Source organism: Condylura cristata, unplaced genomic scaffold (assembly GCF_000260355.1).
Source record: "Condylura cristata isolate star-nosed mole 26May11 unplaced genomic scaffold, ConCri1.0 scaffold00001, whole genome shotgun sequence".
In the NCBI taxonomy this organism is placed as follows: Eukaryota; Metazoa; Chordata; class Mammalia; order Eulipotyphla; family Talpidae; genus Condylura; species Condylura cristata.
In genome coordinates this window covers 79,228,865-79,251,677 of record NW_004567102.1, presented here as the reverse complement: position 1 = coordinate 79,251,677, position 22,813 = coordinate 79,228,865, and the positions used below count along the sequence as shown (strand labels likewise).

The 22,813-nt window shown below is 46.6% G+C and overlaps 1 protein-coding gene across 3 annotated transcripts in view; it reads right to left on the bottom strand.

Moving 5' to 3' along the window:
- The window catches only part of SASH1 (SAM and SH3 domain containing 1), a 178,930-nt gene that overhangs the window by 22,654 nt on the left and 133,463 nt on the right, over positions 1-22,813 (bottom strand). For 2 of the 3 annotated variants that reach the window (XM_004673924.2, XM_012722323.1), the window contains 4 exons: positions 13,271-13,403; positions 7,733-8,079; positions 1,749-1,823; positions 180-323 (listed from right to left, as the gene is read on the bottom strand). In XM_004673924.2, the coding sequence (XP_004673981.1) occupies positions 180-323; positions 1,749-1,823; positions 7,733-8,079; positions 13,271-13,403 (699 nt within the window). Of the gene's footprint in view, positions 1-179; positions 324-1,748; positions 1,824-7,732; positions 8,080-13,270; positions 13,404-18,181; positions 18,393-22,813 lie in introns of those variants that run through there. The other variant, XM_012722337.1, reaches the window with a different exon arrangement.

The following is a 22,813-nucleotide window of genomic DNA, read 5'->3' as shown; positions in this document are numbered from 1 at the left end:
GAACAGCTCATAGGGCCGAACGCGTGTCTGTAAAGTAGAACGCTTGTCTCTACTCATATAAGACGGCCTGGAGCTTACGTACTACGAGTACATTTAGCACCATTGAAAATCTCAGCCCTGGCGTCCCTGCAGGGAAGGGAGAAAGAAGCAAGGGTAACCCAGGCTCGGCAGTCACAAACCTGCTCAGAGACAGAGCTGCTGTATTTCTTAGACATTCTCTTCCTCATTGTCTCTTTCACTGATTTCACCTTTTTTCCAAGAGAGATGCGGGAGGCAGTGGGTGATTTGATTACTTCTTTGTACACAAAATCTCCTTCTTTACCCTGTAGAAACAAAATGTTCCACGTAGTTTAATGCCAGAAAAGGAAGCCCCCAACAGGTTTTAGTATTCAAGCCATTTATGTACTATCTCTCAGACAAAATCTGCCATCCCCAGGATCCTTAAGTTTTTCCTTTATGAACTCAGTGCTCAGTTATTTACCTTCTCAAATAGTGAAAGCTACTGGCTAACGGGCTTTTATTTGCGTACGTGTTTGTCCGAGGTTGATGGGAATCACCATTTTATTTAATCTTAGTACTTCTTCTACTGTACTTTTGTCTGCCATTCTGAACACCCAAAGGAACAGCATTTCTCGTCAATAAAGAGGATTTAGATGAACCAATGCTCACATAACCCCAGTGGCAAGGGAAAAGGCAGAGCTAAGACGACAGCGTCCCCCTGGGAGAGGAAGAAGAACAACGGGGCAAATCTCAGTCACTGCAAGTCCAGCATCTGACTGGGTCTGGCACTGCAGGATCCACGTGGCCAGTTCCTATGAGTTTGAATTTCCTTTTCTGTACAAGTTAAATTGTGGTCACCTCCCATTCTGTCCTGTACTGTTAAAAAAAATAAAACAAAACAAAAACAACCAACCTTCCCTTGAGATATGAAAAGCAAATGACATCTTTTAAAGTTGACCACATAAAATTATTAGGTTACTAATCAATAAAATTTGATGTCCAACTAAAGTTTTATGCTTCCAAGAAATTCCAAAAACACTTCAAAAGTCACAGATGGCTGTTTTAGCCAACATGTGATCCTAACAAAAACAAAGCACAGACTCTTAATTTCACAGTTGCGTGACAAAATGCCTTCAGGGAAAAACAAAGCTGTATGTAAAACTCACCTACAGCCTCGGGGGCAGAGAAGAGTCCCAAGGAGGAGCACTTGTGACTTGTACCCCAGCAGCCCAGGTCCGAGGGCCAGGCTGTAACCTTGACCCTGTGCAATCTGGGTTGCTTTGGCCTCAAGGGGACTGGGTTCATTCCAGGACACCCATAAAAACAGCCTATGCTGGGTACAGAGTATGATCACGGCTGTGATTAGACGTAGGCAGGCTGGCATGGGGTCTCCTTCCCCAACTCACAGGGGCTCCATGCTGCCACGACCCACGTGAAGCAGCCACATGCACTTGAAACTCTCAACAAAACACCAGTGTGTAAAAATGAGGAAGACCATGGAGCCTAAACTCATCTGAGTTTGTGACTTGAAGAAAACCAGCAACAAAGGCATTCAAGGAAGGGAGCTACTGCTGGAGAGACAGAGGCGGGAAGCAGTCGCTATTCATCCCACAGGGAACAGTGAAGAGTCTTTAGGCTGGTGACTGGCCAAGGGTCAGGAGGGCCAGTATTCAAGGGCACAGTGCGAAATGATGTCAACCAGCATGCTCAGATGCCACTCTTTTGCTTCCTCACTGGCACATACTCACCATTGGGTCCGAGTTGCTACTGCCAATGTGCAAAGAACGATTTGTCAAGTCGAAGCCTCCGAAACTGCAGGTTCTCTGCGGACAGGAGAGGGCGGGGAAGAAATGAGCCAGTTATGCACAATTCAGGCAGTGAGGTCTTAACCCAATCCACTTCCCATCGCAGGACAGCACTGAATCACAAATATGTTACAGGATGAAGTAGGAAACGAGAAATGATGAGGGAAAAGATCCATGACACATGTTATAAAGAACCTTCTCTCCATCTGCCCCTGGAACTGGGTCTGTCCTGGGCCTGCACCAGGGGTGGAAGATCCAAACCTCCTTAACACGCAAAAACCAGCTGGCTGAAAAACAATAACAAAACCAATCCACATGTTGGGTGCGGTGAGATTCCCTGTTTCTTAGCAACAGCACTGTGTCTTATCAAGCCCCCGGAATGTCAGCTGCACACAGGGCTGACAAAGAGTAAGTATCTATCAGGGACTCAGTGCTCAGGTGTCTGGGAAACTCAGGTCCAAAACCCTATACTTTTGCCGCCAACAGCAGGTTATTCTAACAGACTCTTGTTTGCTTTTACATTGCAGAGAAGGGGGGAAAAGGTTATGTTTATAGTTGTCAAGCAGGCCAAGAGGATTACTCACTCACTGCTCCCCTAACCCAGCCAAAAATGCTGATACTGTTCCCATCTAGCTGCCCAACTTAATTATTTGTGACCCTTTTCTCATGACATTAGGAACAAAGATACCACCTTTGCCCAGCTACAAAAAGGTTGATTCAGTGACTACCTTTGGGCTTGTTTCTTAATTTCAGTAGGAAAAAACACTGACGTTATAAAGAATGAAAACTTTACTATCCTTTCAGTTGCTTACAATCTTTATGTAATTATTTCAATGTCAGTGATTTTATATTTCCAGAACTCGATTTGAATTCCCTCTTGTTGTTCTAGCAAAAACTGCTCGAAGACTGACTCTTCTCCAGCTCCCAAATCAGTAAGAAAGGAGCATGAAGCAAACCCAGTTTTTGCTCCAAAGGTTTATCTTTTGAAGCAATGGACATTTAACAGCTAAAGGCAAATTTGGGTTCCAATCTTTTTATTAACTATTTCTCAGGGAACTCTCATTAGCAGATACTAAATGCAGAAAATGAACAGAAGTATCATGTACTACTAAAATCACTGCTTGTTGAAAAGAAACAGCATGTATATTTTATTTATCCATCTTATCTATCCATCCATCCATCCCTCAACACAAAGTAGAAACATCTAAGCATCCAGAAAGGGAAACACCAAGGATTTTTTGGAGTGACATCCTGGCTCTCCTCTTACCTGCTGTGTGGCCAGAAATAAAACTCTTAAACTCTCTGAGCTTGGGTTTCTTCTTCAGTAAAATACCATCTCTGGCCCTCCCTGGTGGCACAGCAGGTTAAAGCACAGCACTGAGAATCTGAAGCCACTTCCGCATGAGTTCGATTCCCGCCTGCCTCCTGCCCCGGAGGAAACCACATGGCGAGCCAGACCTCTCCTGACCCGCCCGCTGCTTCCCTCAGCAGTGTACTTCGTCAATCTGCCTGTTCTGCTCCCCCCCTCTGTCTCTGGTGAAGCCTCTCACCGCCCCTGAGCCTCTGGCCTGTACCCCAGTTCTGTATGAATAAATAAATAAAAATCTTTAAAAAAAAAAATACCATCTCTATCCTGTACTTGAAGCTTCTACCACTGCCTGGCTCACACAGCCGAGACCCTACCATGCTTCTTCCCTGAGTAGGCAAACTGTGGAGTCTGCCCCAGCAACTGTTACGTTGAAGTGGGCACGTGGCCAACTTCCGTGTGAAAGAAGGGCTGGAGTTTGGCTCTGGGTCTCGAGTTCTGGAAACTTCAACTGTAAGCTAGAGCACCCCTGCCATGGGTCCAGCAGCGACTGCCGGCAGTGTGGTGTGCAGGGTGGGACCGCAGAAGCAGCAGGGTTATGGGAGGCCTTTTCGGACAGTCAGTATTCAAGATGTCGCCTGCTTCCCTCCTCACCGAAGCTGCTGTTTCTGTTTTAAATAATCTCCCACGGGTATGACTTCCAGTGGACACAACTGTAATGTGATATTAAACATCAGTGGACAATCTGATTTCCCTCGAGTCCCCTTAACTGATATCTGCTCTACGAAGAGAGGGGCCTCAGTATGCAAAAACACCAAATGTCCTCTCCTGGCCAGTGCTGTGATGGCCTCACAGGCTAATGTTTAACATCGACTTTCCCTTTCCAACTCGAAGGCCACGTAGCCGTTTTCATTTATGCAAAGGCAGGGATTTTTATTCTAATTCCTCCCTGGGATTCGCGGCCCCGTGCCCGCAGAATGGCACCCAGATGCCTCAGCCTTCTATGGCTTCTGCCCTCCCCTGCTGTTAATTCCAGCATCAACTCCAGCACCGCCTGCCGGCACGTTATTTCTGAAGCATATGAAATAAGTGACAAAGAATTTATGTGGAAACTATTATCTGCAATAAATTAGAAGCTCATTTATGTCTTCACAATGCTTGCTGTATGCATCTATTCCTAAAATAAAAAGCCTGAAGAGTGGACTGTTTTTCTTAACAACTGACTAAAATCTCTCCCAGCACCAGCAGAGACTTCTGGAACTGATTCTTCTTTATCAATGGGACATGGGCCCAGAGCTTATCAGCACATGTAGCTTGAACTAATCTCCAGCCTTTTCTGTAAAATCAAGTAGTTCTGGAAGCAGGACTCTTTCACCAGAGAAAACAGATTATAGAGGGACTCGTAAAAGAAGGGAAGTTCATCTTTGACTTTGGACATCTACGTAAACAAAGCCTAAAATGAGGTTTGTTTGAGTTCCTGTATCTGTTGGTACACTTCAGATGATGCTCGGGGATGAGGAAGGCCAGGCAATGGGATGCTTCATGCAGTTGATAACATGTTTTTGAGGAATCTGAATTTTAAAAATGGACAGAATTCTGAGATCTCATGCATGTGTCTTCCCCCAACAAACACTGAATGACAAATCAAAAGCAAGACACGTGACGGTTCCCAGCAAGTTCCAGCGTTATCACTTCCCTGAGGCTCCATCAAGCACATGGCATTTTTTTTAAGGACATAAAGATCAAGGTTGCAGATTGAAGGAAACGATGAACATTTGGATAAAATGAGGAAGACAGGACAAGAATGGAAAAGAACTTTTAAAGTCAATCAAGCAAAGGCATGATCTTAATCTCTTAAAAAAGGCTCTTTCTATTGCTAAGACACTTATTTGCCCTTTGTCTGCATATTTAGAACCTAAAATTTTTCCCTGATTGTCCAATTATACATTACAAAGTATGTGTAGCTTTCTAATTAAGCATGGATCATATACTTCAGCATGTAGTAAAGCTGTCCAAATGTGGCGAGCACCTACTATCTTAAAAACACCTAATATCTTCAAAAAAAAAAGGTTGGTTGTCATATTTGGGGTAGAGATTGTAGAGATTGCACAGCTCACCTTTATGGGGGCAGGAGAGACTGGCACTTGTAACAACATAATATTAATAATAATGCTGTTGTTATTTATATTATAGTAGTAATATAAACTTGCCCAGATGGTCATACTCAATGTCGTGAAGAATTAATCATAATATTAATCAATCAAATGTTAATTAGCACAAATCTTTGAGAGAAACTGCTGATGAAGATACATTAACAGTATGAGGGTCAAATGAGCGGTGTAAAATGCTCAATTTGGCATCCTTCTCAGTATTACATGATTTTAAACTCACAGAAGTGAGTCATCATTTAACAGAGAAGGCAGTGAGCGGGTTGGGGGGGCGGGGGCGTGCTGGTGAGGCATGCCTGCCCTGTCCAGGTCACGTCCAAGCCACTGAGGTAGCCCAACTGGGCAGGGTACTTCTGAAGGTGAAAAATAAATTACACCATGGTGGCTTGGCGACAAGTATTTTACAGAAGACCTGTGGGTCAAAAGTGAGTAAGAATGAAACTGTTATTTTAAAGCACCAGAAAGAGCCCAACCCTAAAATGTCACTATGATAGAGGAAGAATCAGAAGAGTCGTTGCTAATAGCACCACAAGTGTTGAAAGATTTCTGTGAAGGTGAAAAGAAGATCTGGCGAGGAAGACAATGCACGTGGGAACATCTGGAAGATGTAAGGTTGGGCTGGACCTAAGGATCTTTCCGGAATGGACAAGGTCATTCTAAGGATGGCGCTGGCTGGTCTGCATATGCACAAAAGCAGTGCATGATTGAGATAAGTTAAAGTTCTGTGACTGCCTGGTGAAGGAGCCTGGGGAGGGTCCCCACCAGAGGCGGCAGGTCTGTGCCTTCAGACGCCTACAAGAGGCACGAGCAGGTGGCTCGAGCGGGCACCTGTGCAGGGAGCCCACGCACCTCCTGGTCCTGGGCCAGCACATGCTCATGCCATGGAACAAGCCCCCATTTGCAAGGGAATTCGGGGGTGGGGGGAAGGAGAGGCACTCCCACATTTTGAAGTTGAAATTACGTCAACATCTGAAAACAAGCGCTAACTAGTTTTAATAACTCAGTCACAAAACTGAAAATATTGTTTCAAAGTAAGAACTTCACTCCTTGAGATCTAGAGGAGAGTCTTTGGGGCAGCAGGGACATTTCCAGATGGGAATCCTTTGCTTAAAGAGATAAACACATCAGACAGGCTAAAGTAAAAACCAAGAGGTCTATTCTTTTCCATAATGAAAGAACTTCCCATCGCTTCTATTCACAGAAGTCACGGATTTTGCGATGTTTTCAAATCCCCAAACTGGGGATGACAGCAATGGCCATCTTCCATGAGCTAGTCCCTATATTTATATTTTTTAAGATTTTATTTATTTTTATATAGAAGAACTGGAGTGAGGTCAAAGGTGTGGGCAGGGGCGGGGGGCAAGAGAGAGGATTCACCAGAGACAGAGTGGGGAGCAGGACAGGTGAATTCACTGAAATACACCGCTGAGGGCAGCAGTGGGCTGGACAGGAGAGGTCTGCTGGGCCATGTGGGTCACTCCCTGGAATGGAACTCAGGCCTTCATGGTGGTAGCACTGGGCCTTACCCCCTAAGCCACCTGGGGGCCCTCCCCAGTCCCTGTTGTTTTGCTGAAAGGGTGAGCATCTCTTTCTCTGGCAACGCGTCCTTCAGCTCTGTACGAGCTTCACTGAGGTCCAGGGACAGGCTGTCTGGGAGTCAGGCGAGCCGGCTCAAGAGGCCCAACTCTGGGCTCTCATCAGGGTCAAGGTGAATAAGCTTTAATGAAAAACCAGACAGCCTCAGATGCCGAGAGGACAGAGGGGACAAGGAGGAGAAGCCACCACTGAGCGAAGGGAAGTGGGAGGAGTGATGTGACGGTGGAATGATCCTGAAGTGATGGAGGAGAGGAGAGAAGAGGAGAGGGGAGGGCGGGGGAGGCCGGGTGCCTAGCAGAAGGACCACAGTGCTTGACTGCACATCATGGAAATGACAAGGCCGCCTGGGGACCTTCTTGGGGACTCACAGACTTCTGGTGGATTCTCAAGAGCACCCTTTTAGTACAGCGGTCGACCGTGCCGGCCCACTTCCTCTTGGCCTCCTCATCCTCCTCCAGCAAACACCGCCTCAGGTCCTGCTTCTCGGCCTTGCTCAGCGTCCTGTCTGACGCAGGACGCACGAGCTGGGTCAGGTTCAGGTGACTGTACAGGCTTCGCTCCACCACATAGGTGATATTGAACTCGCTGACCGAGGGGCGCCCGCGCACCCTCCTGCCGGGGCCACAGCCGCTCCCTCCCCCTTTGGGTTTCTGCCGCAGCAGCTGCAGGTCACAGGTCGTGCTGTGAACGCCTTTCCTGGAGGGCCGCTGGCAGAGAAAAGCTCTGGGACAGGAATAGTTAGCATCCGTCTTCTTCAGGCGGATCTGCTTGCGGACGCTCTGGATCTCCTCCAGAGACACCAGCAGGTGGTGCCTGCGGCGGTGGCTGTCATAGAAGCAAACGCCATCGGTACTTACCCCGTGGCTCAGGGACCCAAGCCCCTTCCTCATCTCCCCGTCCGTCAGGGAGCGGGAAACCTTCTGGGCCTTTTCTTCTTCTGGATATGAGAAGAATGACCCCATCTTCTTGGGGGGCTTAATGAGGCCCCGGCTCTCGCCTTTGCTGAAGGTTTTGACCAACTTGCGACCAGCTCCCCAGGTATCCAGGCTGCTGGACGACGGCGAGGTGGTGAGAGAGTCGGAATCATCTTCTGGAGGCTTCTCTGGAGAGCCGTCCAGGAAAAAGGGCTTCTTGTGCACGCCAGAGTAGAGGGCGGACCTCTCGTCCAGGACAGGTGGGCTATCCAGCCCCGGCTCCTCCCCACCTGGAGGGGAACCAACAGGACATGTTCACGGTCTCCCAGAGACGGGCCTCGGCATCCACCTGCAGACGTCTCGTACAGCCCCTGCCTGCCAAGAACAAGCTGGAAGCCACAGCGGCGCCCCGCTCCTCACCCTTTATAAGCCCAGCTCGCACTGACACAAATGCGGGAAATGAAGAGAACAATCAAGTGCAAAGGCTCGGAGTGATACGGTTTTGGGTGTATTTTCTCCTTTCAATACCTTTAAAAGGTGACACTGGACTCTCAAACCTATTTGGTGACATAAACAACTAACACATCAGTAAAAGTAAAATTTAAAAATCCTCTCTTTGTAGAACACCTGAACGGGCCTCTCAAAAATGGAACACTGGCGTCAGCCACGGCCATGACATCCCTTGACATTTAGAGATCACTGCCTCTCCAAGCTGGGAAGCGCCATCCTCAGCAGCTCAGTCAGGCTCTTTCCTCCTATTGAAAGGCTGTCCTGTTGGCTCAGGTTGGCCTTCCATAGTCAGAGTGCGACGGATGCTATGTGGATGATGTGATTTTTTTAATGGTACAGGTGCCATTTAAGAAATTAAACCTAAAACACCATAAGGGGCTGTAGCTTGCAATGCAGCTGACAAATGGCCCCCGGTGGACAAAGACAGAGAGTTGGGTAACTGGGTGATCCCAGCCAGACATGTGCGCCGACTCAGCCCTGCTGGGAAGGCAGTGAGGGCATTTAAGGCCCTGAGCATGCAGTTGCCCGTGGGGGCTCCGCTTTGTCTCAAAGGATTCCAGCTCTTGAAACGTTCACTGGGCCAGGTATGGAGCCAAGTCCTCCAGAGCCCAGTGGAAAGGTTTGGTCTTTCCAGCAGGAAAACAGCTCTTTTCTGCGTGTGTTATGTGAACAGATGCGAAAAGAGAAGTAGGTCAAGTTGTGGGTGTAGTGATCCTAACTGACTGTGTCCCTTTAATTATATGGAAACTTTTGAGCTCCGCAGCTTTCCACCAGCTGAACTGTGAAAAGGAAAAAAACGAAAAGTTCCCTGGAACAGAGGGACGACACTCCATATACCAGCTGGAAGGAGAGCGCAGTGTGTGGATAAATGTCAGCTGCACAGGGAAAGGACTGGCTGCTGGAGAAGGGCAGGGTGAACGGATGGCCAGAGTCCTTCCCATTTATAGAAGTTTCTTGATTTCCCAAACGGTGAAAATTACAGTTGCAAACATAACAGCAAAAAGAATCGCTGCTGGTCAATATACCCAGGACTGACTTGGGTCAAGGACATGGTGGGGAGGGAGCTGCATGCCCAAGAGCAGGCCAAATGTGTCCCTAATCTGCAGCGCAAATCTACTCACTGAAGACTTCTCCCCAGATCTTTCAGGCCAGTTCAAGAGCAGGGCCCAGGGTTCTCACAGGTATCTGCCAGACCTGAGGCTGCGGGGGCCTCTCAGACAGCCTCCTGCTTTCTCCTCAGGGCACCTGACTACGATGGAACATCGATCGCTAGGCTGCTGGCAGCCAAAATGGCCACCTTTACTTCAGGGAGGGGTGACCGACCGTCACGACAAGAGGCAACACCTGGTGGCAGCACATAGCTACTTGTCTATAAAAACAGTCCCGACACACATCGCGGTTTCCAGGACCCCGGAGTGTGCAAGAGCCTGACCCATCCACTTGGGGGAAGCCAGGTGGGTATTTTAAGGACCTGTCCCTCAGCAATGGTCTGAGAAATTTCTGGACTCTGCTTCAGGGCTGTCATCACAGATTCCAGTACTTCCGTGTCACACTTGAGTCTGGAACCAGCTGGTGCACACATGTTCAGAACATATGGCCCTCCTTCCTGGTTCTGGAAAGGGGCATGGAGGGGAGGGGATCAGGGCTTCCACAGAGGCCTCAGCGGCAGGTCTGTGCCTGACCTGAGATCGAAATCCAGTCTAGACTTGGCTCCCTGGGCGTGGTGTTACCTCCCCCGCCTCCTCTGACCTGAGGCATGACTATCCTATAGAGAGAAAGCCACTCGGGACCGCTCACTCTATCCCTGCTTGGTGCGCTCTGCTCCACAGAATGACCTTCGTCCGATGAGGGTGAGCTCAGCATGGACTACACCCGAAGGGGGAGGTCCGGAACCTCGAAATCACATACAGTGCTGTGAACCAAGCTTGCCTCAAAAATAGAGAACAAAATAAATACGCTTTAAAAAGTAGGGAAGGGATGGTGATTTTTGGTAGGGAGAGGAGAGAAGGAGGGGGTGGGATGACTTCACACAGAGCAGATTCATGCCCTGGCCGCCCACCCGCCTCTGTGCTCAGTGCTCCCTGACCTTGGGCAACTGGTGACTTCATCGCGAGTCTGTTTCCTTGCCTGTACTAATGCCTCCTGATCTTAGTAATACCTGCAAGGCTTTTTAGAGGATAAAATGAAATGAAGAGAGATATGTGAAGGTACTTTAGAAGCTGAAAAGCAGCATACAAGTGAAAGATCACTGATCAGGTAACAGGTGAGCTGGAGAATGGGGGAGGGTAAACAAATGGGCTACATTCCTGCCCCATCACTGAATAGTCATCCAGGCCCAGAGAAGGACAGAAACTCAATTTACGAAGGTGAGACTGGGGAAAGGATGGTCAGGATCCTGGCTTTCCCAGGACCAAGAGCTGCAGGTTGAGGGAAACAGGGTGAGGAATGGGCTGTGGGGTGGGAGCAGAGGTACAAAGGCATCAGACTGTCCAGACTTAATTCTGGGTCTTCGGCGCTGGCCACATGACCCAGTCAACTACTTAGCATCCTGCTCTGCTGTTCATCTGCTCACTTATGAAATGTAGGTAGTATGAGGAGTGCCTGCCTCTGGTGGCTATTCTGAGGTTGACATATTAATTTCAAGTGCTTAGGAAAGTATCTGGCACGCGGAATGCTCCAGTAAATGTTAATTATTACTTAGAAAACTTAGCACTGGTACAAGCATGCATGACGTCAAAAGGATTGATTTTTCTTTTTTTTTTTTTTTAAGGCTGGGGAGGGGCTATGGGAGGATAAAGCTTTGCTGCTTTGCAGAAACAAGGGCCAAGGCAGCCCCTCCCAATGAGTGCCACAGAACGTTCTAAAAACATTCTGTTGTGCAGGAGCTGGGGAAGTTCTAGTTTAGCAAGAAGCACCCCAAAGCAGTTGCCCAGAACTGCACACACACTGGGTCTCTCCTGCTCGTACTGTGGCTGGACACCGGTGCCCCAGACCCCAAACCCCAGACACTAGAGGTGTAACCTGGACTCCACCCCCCTAAACCTAGCTTCCATCTGTGAGACTACTCACAGCCTGATGAATTGGCCAGAGCTAGATGTCAGTGTCATCATTACATATGTGTGTGTATATATATATATATGTCTTTTGGTGCATTTTTTTTTTTGCCTTTTAGACTCTGTCTCTCAAAGACAACTGAGTTGATTTGTTCTGACAAAAAATAAAGCAAATTAGAATATGTCTGCATTTTTACAAATGTGGAAAGGCTGACTCAATACATATCACAATCATGGGGGTACAGCCCCCTTTAATCTCCCATTTTACAGCCCCATTTTATCTCATTTGTGAATAAAAGATCCCAGTCAATTAGTGACACTGATTCTAGCAAGTGCACACGAAGTTTCCGTCAAAACGTGGTGCTCAGCAAAGTGAGTGACAGTGATTTCACATTGTTCTACTGACATGGGTGTAGTTTCAGTAAGCGCTGCCGTGGGTATTTTCTGCATTGTGAAAACCCACCAGCTAGGCAAGTATGAGAACTTCAAATGGAAAAGGAGCATTGCACCCACATGTAAACAGAATCACCAGGTGAAAAGACAGCTGACTGAAATCCTGGCATTAAACACAACACCAGGTTTTTATGAAATTGACCCTTTTGAACCTCTGCCCCCCTGGTGATACCCTTCTCTTCAATATTCCTCTAGGGCTTTCAACTGGTACATAATGACAATAAACAAAAATAAAAGCAGCAGAAGTAACAATAGAAAACCCTCACCTTGATAAAGGAGGAGAAATTCCATTCCCTCCATGGTGTGATTTTAATTTATGTACACCAAAGTGATAAAACTCTGAAATCCTTCACAATGCACATGTGGCATTTCAACGTGTAAGATGATTTAAAAAAAAAATTCTTTCTACTGATATCTCCAATCCATTTATGATTTTTCCAAAGAGAAACTCTAATTGTTTTATTTTCTCTTTGGGGGATAATTTTACAAGGCATTGCAAATGCACAACGCCAACAGTGAGAGAGATAAATATAGCAGAGATTCAAACTGTCCTAATTACGCATCAAAGGTTAACTATTCATTGCAATCAATCCAAGCTAGTGCTCCTTTTGACATCACTGTTTCATCTGGGAAGGGGTTGATCCAGCAAGATGGCTCTTAAAAATCCACTTAGGTGGTGCAGCGGGTTAAAGCACAGCACTGAGAAGCTTAAGCCACTTCCGCATGAGTTCGATCCCCGCCTGCCCCGGAGGAGATCCACATGGCGTGGCAGACCTCTCCTGACCCGCCCGCTGCTCCCCTCAGCAGTGTACTGCGCCGATCTGCCTGTTCTGCTCCCCACTTTGTCCCTGGTGAATCCTCTCACCCTCCGCATCTCTGGCCTACACCCCAGCTCTGTATGAATAAATAAATAAATCTTTAAAAAAAAAACCCACTTAGAATGGAAGGTCCTTAGGGCCCCACTGGAATTAAGACTTGAGTCTGTTTATAGAGAGAAAAAAAATCATCCCTCAGCGATCCGGGGGGCTACCAGGGGCCTGGCTTGTTAGTGTCTGTCTGACATTGATGTATATTAAATCTGGAATAAACTCACCGTGCAAGAACCACAGTTCTTTTAGGGGTAGAAGTTTATACTAAGAGAATATTATAAAGTGCATGTAAAATGGCATAAATGAAAGCTGTGCCTTGAGAAGATTCTGTTGTCACCTACTAGGCATTTCCTGTCCTTGTAATATTTAAGTCATGTACTCAGCCCCCAGAAATGCTATAGCCAGGCCCCCCGGTTCCGTACAACATACTGGGCGCCCCCTTCTAACAGGCTGATCCATTGCCTGCTCTGCCAGTCTCAGCCAGATCACAACTCATTCATTTCCCATCTGCAATCAGCATGTTTTCCTCCTGGGAACCTAACCTTCCCCCACCCCCAGTGATGTACTGATAACCATGGTGGCATCTGCTTTTTTACCTTCAGTGCTGGGTTTTTTCATTTCTTCCACCCTTATTAATTTCTTTCTCACTCTGCGAGTGGAGTTTACCAGCTTGTGTAACCTCTTAAACTTCACAGACTCCTCGGTCTCATCATCCGATTGTTCTCTTGACTGGCAAAGAAACAAAGGAAAAAGTTAATCAGATCACTGTTCCAGAGTTCTGCTCTTGTGTTTCAGTAGGTCCGGCCACTGAACCCATAAATTGGGGCGCCCACAAATTTGTACAACAGGTCCGCAAAGCTCCACATACCATCTCTGGCTGTAAGTCAGTGCGGAATTGAGCTCCGGGAACCACAACACACACCCTGCCCTTGACTGGCACCGGGTGCATTTGGCTCAACTCTGTCCCAGTCTTCCTTTAGGACAACTGTGGCGAGAATCGCTCCGGGCTGGCCCTGGAATTCCAGTTACACGACTGTGGTTTGGGCCAGGCTCTCAGCTGTCTGGCCCATCAGGACTTGCTGTTTAGCGTGGTCATGAACAACTTCTCCAAACCCAAACTCTGTTGACTTGTTCCCATCCTCCCCGAAAATCAAAAACAGCAGGGCAGGAAAAGGGAAGGGACGCAAGCAGCCTTCTTCCCTCCGTGTGTTAGGACAGCCTGCCACAACTCAGCCATCCTTTCCGCTTCTCCCAACTCATTCCCAAGCCGCAGGACAGATCCTGCATTCCTCCAAGAGGGACAAGGGAAAAAGCTGACCTTTTCAGCCATACAGTGCAGTCCATATTCCCCAGCATCCCATCTCGTTATGCAGCGATTCAAGTATGCTCAGCCCAGCTGTTTTCCCTCAAGTATCAAACATTACAGAGAGAAAAAAAAATTCTCTCTACAGCAGTGACCCAGGCGAAAAACAATCCTTTCCTTGTGAACAAAATGAGGATTTCGTTTCCAAGTCCGCTCCAACATTCACTATGCAGCTTCCTCTGTTTTATCTGTCCAAAATGTGGAAGAAGCAAAAGAGGGCTCCAGCCCAGAGTGTGTTGCACGGGTCCCTGGGAATGAGGAGCGCGTGGAAGGGCACAGCTTGGCACACCCCACAGCTCAGAAGCAATTCCAGCTAATCCTGCACGTGCCAACAGACTTCTCTCCCTTTCCTCAAGCCTAGCTCACTAAAAGAGCAGGGAGGGGACGGCCTCAAATGAAGGCATGAAATGAAAAACCCTATCTCTGCAACCTGGAAACTGGAGACTTCCTCCCTTGCCCGCAATGCTCTCATCAACCTCCAACTTCAATCCAGTAGGTAGGAAAGAGTTGGTGGAGAACAGTTCCAGACGAGGTGAAGGCTGTATTCATTATTCCAACATAAAAACAGTGCATGCTGCAATCCACAAATATTTCCACAGCACTCCACAGTATGGAAGGGATACATGCAACCCTTCCTTAGCCTCTGTCCTCTCCTCAGAACTACCGGCATGGACTCATTGTACTTCCTCCCTGCGCGACTAGAAGCAAACCATTCATCCACTAACTTAGTTACTATAATCTATCAATGGCAAGTCTCAAGTCAATGGTATTTCTCGGTCTTCCCTTCTGTGTATCGATATCCATGCTCAGTTTCCTAAAATTCCCAGATAAAATTTTGCAAGCATATTTCAGAATTAAAGTTAACTACTGACTACTTGTTAATGAAGAATAGAAATTGGGCTGCCAGGCAAGGGGGAAGGGTGGAAAACTAACTGCTGACAGTTGGCCTTGAGGGCTTGACCTAAAACTTAGAACAGAAAAACCTAAAATGAAATTAGTAAGTATAACTCCTAATACATAATGGTATTGTCTGGCTTGAATTTCATTTTCACCCTTAATAAAGTGGTTGAATTAGTCAACCAGGGGAATGAAAATTTGGTTAACCCTTACTCTGGATGATGGGGGACTGAACAAAACCACAAGGCGTGGAATTACACAGAACAGCATGTTGACTTCTTGATGAATCTCAAAAGCTAAGCAATTCTAAAAGAATCACAAAGCTTCCAAGTCTCCATCCATCCATATGAAACAAGCCTAGAATACATCTGTAACCCTCCCATTAAAAAATTCTGGAGTCAAGTGCAAATGAAATAACCACAGGCTGTTTATAACCCAATTGCAGGAAGCTGCATCCCAGGATGAAAAGCATCCTGGCTACAGACCTCACACCTGGCCTGGGGGTTGCTTATGCTTATTGGGGTGGGGGGGGGGGTTGGAGGGTACCTAAGCTGTGTGTAGGTGGAAAAATGATATATATATATATATATATATAAACACCACAATCTTCTCACAAATCATATGTAGGGAAGAAAGACACTGTCAGCAGAACTTTTCTGAGAGAAATCAAGAGTTAAGCCAGGACAACGGATTTAAAGAAAACGACTCCTCCCCTCACTCTCTACTATCCTCTGCCCAGACTCACTGGGATGAAAGGAACATATTCCAGGCACTTAATTGTTTTCACGTGTTCTGTCTATTTTGGGGAAATGTGGGCTCTTTAGAATGTTGAACTAATGTTATTTTTATTTTTCTTAAAAAATAAAAAGAAGATTTTGGAGGTATTTGCTACTGACCAGTCACAAATATAATGACAACCAACTTTTGTTACGTTATCATGATGCACTAGATACTAAACAAGGTAGATGTAGGAAGAGAAAATGAAAGCTAGAACCAGTCATCTGAGAATATATTACATTATCATATAGTTATATATATTGTTATGTATTATACTAGGTTATTATATCATATATACGTGTGTGATATGAGTATATATATATATATATATATATATATATATACACACACACATAGTGTATATATATGTGTGTGTGTGTATATGTGTGTATATATATCCTCTTAACTCAGTCTAGAAGTCAACAAAGCTCAGTAAAGGCCCCGAATGTTTTAATTGATAGAAAAGTGTGTCTTTCTCTTCCTTTTGTATTCGAAGGAAAATGAGTTGTGAAATATTTGTCTTTAACATCCTTTCCAGCTGTTTTCAACATAAAGACACTGTAAGTGGCATGCATTTCATTATTTCTTTTCAACTAGGAAGCTAATCTTCAATTCTTCAAGTTTCTCCTTTCAAATATGCATGTGACACAGCCCAAATGTTTACAAATAGCATGCCATTTTTTTTTTTAAATTCAAAACTGCACCCTCACTGATGGGAATGTGAGAATTTAAATAAATTTTTAATTAATATGTACACCTATAGGTGTGTGTATATATGTATGTAAGAAATCTTCCCACCTGGATAAACTCTGTATTGCATACAGAATGAATGACTGACTCCTAGAAACAGGCTTAAGACAATTATACAACAAGTTTTAAATCAGCTGATGTAAAAAATGTAACAGCACAGGTCACGACACATTCAATTACAAGAGGGCATCTCCTCTCTCCCTCCCCTACCCCAGGGCGGAGCACTAACATAAACTTGGATTTGATCACCTTCTAAATGACAAGGTAAAAATTCATCTAAGAACTCCCCACTCTAAACCTGGAGTAGAAAGAGGCAATTAATTCATGCCACCACAGGACATGGAGGCGTGGATTTACAATATTGTAAATAGAAACATTTGATTTCCAGACTCCCTATTGCAGATTTTTCCACCAGAAAGCCCATATGGCTCAACTTTTAATTACTTTGGCTAATGCTATATGTGTAATTCTGTGGTGAATGCTTAAGTGTTTCATTTCTGGTTTCCATGGCAACATTACATCAGATTGCAGACAGCTGGCTCCACAGTTTTAAACCATAACAAATTGACCAAGCCAAGACACAAAACTATAGCCGCTTTAAAGAGATAGTACCCCATTCGCCTGCCAGGGCGCTGAATGAGGAACCTAGGGGCCCGCTTGGCATGCGAAAGAGTGTGGAGCCTCCTCCCTTCTCAGCTTCTTTTGGAACATGTGCATCCTTGACACATCTGCAATGTTCTAATAGGAAAGACACGGAGCCAGCGTGGGGAACTTTTTATAACGCAGCTACGTTTGGATCTTCAGGGGGAAAAAAAAGGGGGGGGACACAATTAATAGCATCTGTAGATACAAAACTGTGTGCAGGAGCAAACCAAAGCCCCCCTCCCTGTTCCACATCAGCCTGTCACTGCAGGTCAGTAACAGAAACTTCCCTCCACCCCCTTAAGGAACCGTTCTTGCAAATTACCATGCATTAAGACAAACATTTTCCAAAAGCTGGGAGGCACATTTTTGCAGGCAAGGGAGTCATGTGCTGTCATAGGTTTAAGCAAACTTGCAAGGGCACCTTTTCCGGCACCGCTTGAGAGCATGCTAGGCACAGGGCTTCAGCTAAGCCGTTTGCAAGGCAAGCTCTGTTTGCTTCCTGGCTCCCAACACCCGGCACATTGTCCCTATTAACAGCCAGGCTAAGTCGACTGATTCCCACCAGCGCCATGCACATAATACTGGAAGATATTTAAGCAACTCTGAAAACCATTTTGAAATTGGAAACGTATTCGCTTGTTTAACCTACACGTCGGATTCTGGCTAGCCCGGTGCAAAACCAAGACAAGAATGCTTCCACTTCTGACACTCCAGTTTGTCAATGGCATTAACTTTAAAGCTAAGAGATCAAACTTCCACAGATCAGATGGAGCTTTAGGATCAATTCACAACTGAGCTGCAACCAGGTATGCCTCACCACTCTCATGCTCATCTACTCAGAAGAATATTCACTTTCCCTCCCAGGTCCATGCCTGATGTTAGGTGAGCATGCAGCAAAAGACCACTCAGATTTCCTTGAGGGAGGGAAGTAAACAAGGGAAGAAGGAGCAATCTAGAGGAATTTGAAAAGAGGGAAGCATCATAGCCAGGCGGAAAAAAAAAAAAAAAAGCTTTCTCTAAGTGATAGAAAACACATTTTTTTCTGTTGCCATGAAATATTCTCCAGCGAACTTACCGGCTTCGGCATTTAGCAGGCCTAAGGAGCAACTCTGAGAACGCCGGGTACCCCCCCCTCCCCACTTTGAGAGCGTCTCCTCTACGGTGCACCAGCTCTGTAATCTCAAAGTGAAGCTTAGGCGCTCCTGGAAGCTTGCTCTGGAGTTACATGATCCACGCACAGCTTAGGATCCGAAGGAGAGTGAAGACCCTGGATTCAATTAGCTGCTTTCTGCTTGCTGACCGATTCCCTAGCTACTTGCTAACAGCACAACTTGTAAGAAAGGCATAAGTCATCGGCTCTAAGCAAATCTCCTATTCACCACGAGGAAAAAAGGGAGCGTTGTACGTGGCAAACAATCCCTGTTTTCACTGACGAAGTCTCCCTGACCTCCCGCCGGCCTCCAGTTCCTTAATTACTGTCTATGGAATTCCAGAGAAAGAAAAAAAAAAAGAACTCGAGAATCTGAGCGAATCCGGGACAAGGACTCACCCTCACAAGTGACTGAACTTAAAAAAGATCTCTTTTGCAGATAGTCTCCCAAACACCCCCCGCAGGGAGTCGTCGCGATTGAAATAGACACCTTCAGATGGCTATTTTTGAAATTACTGAATTAAAACGGATGATTTTGGTTTTCTCCTGGAGTTGTCACTTGGTCTCTCTCCCCACTCCTTTTCCGATTTTAGCCACCACAGTAAATGTAGGATTCCCCCTTTGGGGGATACTTCTCAAACTGTCTTGTTCCAATGTTCATTTCAGAGTAGCAGAGTTCTCTTATATTCTAGAAACACAAGCCTGGGGAACGACAGGTACCTGTTATGCCTTAAGCAGAAATCATGTAGACCAGCCGGGACTGAAAGCCCAGCCACAGTCTCCCATGTGGCATCAGTACCCTCAAGGCTGACTATACCAGGTGGGGAGATCATGGGCTCCACGGCACCCCGGAGCTGCACCCCCGCACTGCTTGTGCCTCTCAGTGCGTGTTTTCAGCTCCTTGTTCGGCGAGGGCCTCGAGCCCGACCCGGCATCACACGGCACCAGTGCACGAGCTTTTGCCAAGCAGGACCCCAGGCCAAATGCCACAGGCCGGGAGCCCCATTACCTTCCCTTGGCTCTCTTCTCTTCCCTGGGCACCCCGCTTCAGCAGGACCTGCATGAATTTCCCACTATTTCTCCCCACAAGCGCTCGGCGCACCTTCCCCAGTCCACACATCCTGCACCCACACCCTCGGCTTTCACACGTGGCCCCTGCTGAGTGCCAGGGCGGAGCACAGGCCACGACAGGGGCCCTCTGACATGGTCCTTCCCACACCATCCCAGTCCACAGCCCAGATTCCCTCGCACCACCCCCATGCTGCCTTCACGCCGGACGCCTCTGCACGGACGGGCAAAGGCACAGGCAGAATTTGAGACGCCGTGGGCTTTGCTACTCGCCAGACTGACACCGCGCTGCACCCTGATGGTCACAGTTCCTTAGCACCGTGGGCCCGTCTGTGGAATTCCCTTTTCCTTGACGAAAACCAGGAAAATCCCACGCCCTGTTGTGAGTGGGGTGAACAGCCAAGCTCTGTGCAAATTACTTTAGCTTGGGGGGGGGTCTCGGTGTTTCCCCCACATCACTGTGGGCAGTAACGTCACCACTGCATGTGTGGAACGACAACCTGAGCTCCGGAAGCTCCTGTCACGCCTGCAGACTTCTGGCTGTTACAGGGAATTCAAATGACCTATTAAATCCTCACAAACAGCAGGTTAGGTGCAGAGTAAACAGCAAAGTTTCAAAAAGCAGCTTTATACATGTGTGAGTTAGTGATATAACCAACTCCTGATGCTGGGTCTGAACAGGTTGTTTACACATGGAGAAGATTCCAGGCAGATTTAGGAGGGCTCGGGCATCTGGCAGGCAAAGGGTTGGGTCCACTGGATGCCACCTGCAAACTGTGTGGCTGTGGGCATGCTGGTAACTTCACTCATTGATACAATAAGCGGTGATAAGCTTCCTGGGCCTCGACGCATGGTCCAGAGCCAGGCAGGGTGTGAAGGATCCACCAATGTGGACTGTGGGGGCTGCGCGTTGAGCAGTCATGTGAGGAGGTGCAGGGAAGGATGCATCTCCTACCCATGCCCCTCGGTGCTCGGTTCTCCTGAACACCCTGTTCTAACTATCTGCACCAGCACTGACAGAGGATGACACAGGTGCTTCTGGAGGCCTTCAATGCTGGGCACTCGGTGGGCATGGGCATTAGGCAGGTCCACAGGGAGACACAGGTCTTCCCCCTCTACTCTCTATTCATGGTGCCCAGTGCAGGGGCTCTCTATTCTTTCGGCACAAAGAATGTTCACCTCTCCAGCCCTTGCGATGTGTCAGAGCACACAGTGGGCTCTGTGAAGACCAGACCAGGCCAGACCACCTGGGAAGCTTCCTGGTGGAAAGTCAGAAACATGGGACACACTTCAGGAAGGGTCCTGCTAGTCTCGTTCACTAACTAGCTCAGCAGACCCAAGTGGCACAAACTGCTGAAGACAGATGTGAGCATCTGACTCCCAGTCTAAGAACTGGTCAGTTCTTCCCCAGGGCTTGCGGTGGCTTATGTGACTGTGCATGGGGAGCCCCACTTCCTGTTATGTTCTGTTCAGCTATGAACGTGGAAGCACCTCTGGTTTCCGCACAGTATCTCAAATGCTCTGTCTCTCACACATCTGCTCACCTGTATACTTATAGGTACTTTTTCTAGAAATATCTCTGGCTACTTTGCCTACTTCTGTAGCAGTTCCTTATCCTTCAAGATTCAGTCCACATGTCACCTCCTTCAGGAAGCCTTCCTAACCTTTGTCCTCATCTTCCCTAGGTTGAGTGGTTGCACTGAAACCTAGATATACTTTTTTTTTTTAAGATTTATTTATTTATACATACATAACTGGGGTAAGGCCAGAGGTGTGCGGTGTGTGTGTGTGTGTATGAGAAAGAGAGAGAGAGAGGAGTCACCAGAGACAGAGTGGGAAGCAGAAGAGGCAGATGCACTGAAATACACTGCTGCTGAGGGTTAGCTGTAGGTAGCTAAGGAGAGGTCTGTCATACCATGTGGGTCACCTCCCTTGGCCGGGGATTGAACTCATGCTGCAGGGGCTACAGTAGCTTCATAGTGCTGTTTAGCCCACTGAGCCACCAGGGAGGGCCCCTGGATATCCTTTCTTACTGGACTTAGCCTAACATTGCAATCCCCGCACTGTTTTGCCCATCTCACTAACCTTCAGGAATGAGCAGTGTCACATGAATTTCTCTGTATTTAAGTAAAATGTATTATTCCTGTATTTAAGTAAAATGTATTAATCATGATATATACTTAACTATGATATAGAATACTTGGAAATGCAGATTCACACAAAGAAAAAGCTATCACCTGTATCCCTGCTGCCCTCAGATAGAAAAATTAGCAATATTTTGGTTTGTCTTCCCACTTTTATACAGACATATACAATACATTGTGTTTCTATCATTTCGATTGCTTTCCTTGTTTATTTTTTTTTACAAAAAGGATGACCTCAAGCTCATTAGCTGCTCTGCCGCCCACAGTCACTCTCAGGGTCCCCGCAGTCTCCCTCCCTGAACACACAGCATGAGCAAAACAAAGTTCTCACATGGAAAAACTGCCCCCCATGGAGAAACCCAAGACTGCTGGATCTGCTTGCTGCATCAACATTTTTATATCCCAAATCAAAAAATGGCTACATTTTGAACATTTTCTCATGTCAACAAATAAAATAAAACCACATTTTAATGATTTGATAGTGCTCAGGCAGAGAGGAGTGCCATGATTTACTTAAAACAGTGCCCTCATTGGGGACTCCCCGGTGGTGCAGGGGTTAAGGTCTCGGCATTAAGAAGCTATCAGCAGCCACTGCAAAATGGGTTGGATCCTCAGCCCAGGGGGTGACCCACAGGGTGCGGCAGACCTCTCCTGTCTCCCAGCTGCTCCCCTCAGCAGTGTATTTCAGTCAATCTGCCTGATCTGCTCCCTACTCTGACTCTGGTGTATCCTCTCACCCCTCTCCCCCCCCCCACACACCTCTGGCTTTCACCTCAACTCTTGTATACATGACAAATAATTTTTTTAAATATACCTCCATTACTAAACTCCACATGTTTTGAATTTTCCAACATTATAAACAATACTCTGATGCCACTTTTTGGTAAGATTTCTCACATGTCTAAAGCTTTCTTTTCTCAGAACAATGGTATTGTAGAATTGATGGGTAAAAGAAAATGGGCAGAGCTTTCAGTCTCAATCTGTATTAACAACTTGCTCCAAGGAAGCACTGTATTATTTTAAACCCTCACAAACTGTCTTTTTTTTTTTTTTATAAAAAAAAAAAGCCCATTTCTCCTCAAAACAATTTCCAACACTGAACATTACAATATTCTCTTCCACTCACATAAGTAAAAATATCTGTCTGTGCTAGGCAGGTATTTCCATATTGAGATGAATGAAGTGCTGAACTTCAAAGCAGGGGCTGGGAAAAATGAATGCTCTGCTTTTGCTGAGATTTATGAAGATTTTAATGTCAGAGCCTGTGAGTAGAGAGAGTCCCCAGTCAGAACCATGACCAAGATCAGTCAACTGAGGTAAATGCATTCAAGGAACGGGGGTGGGT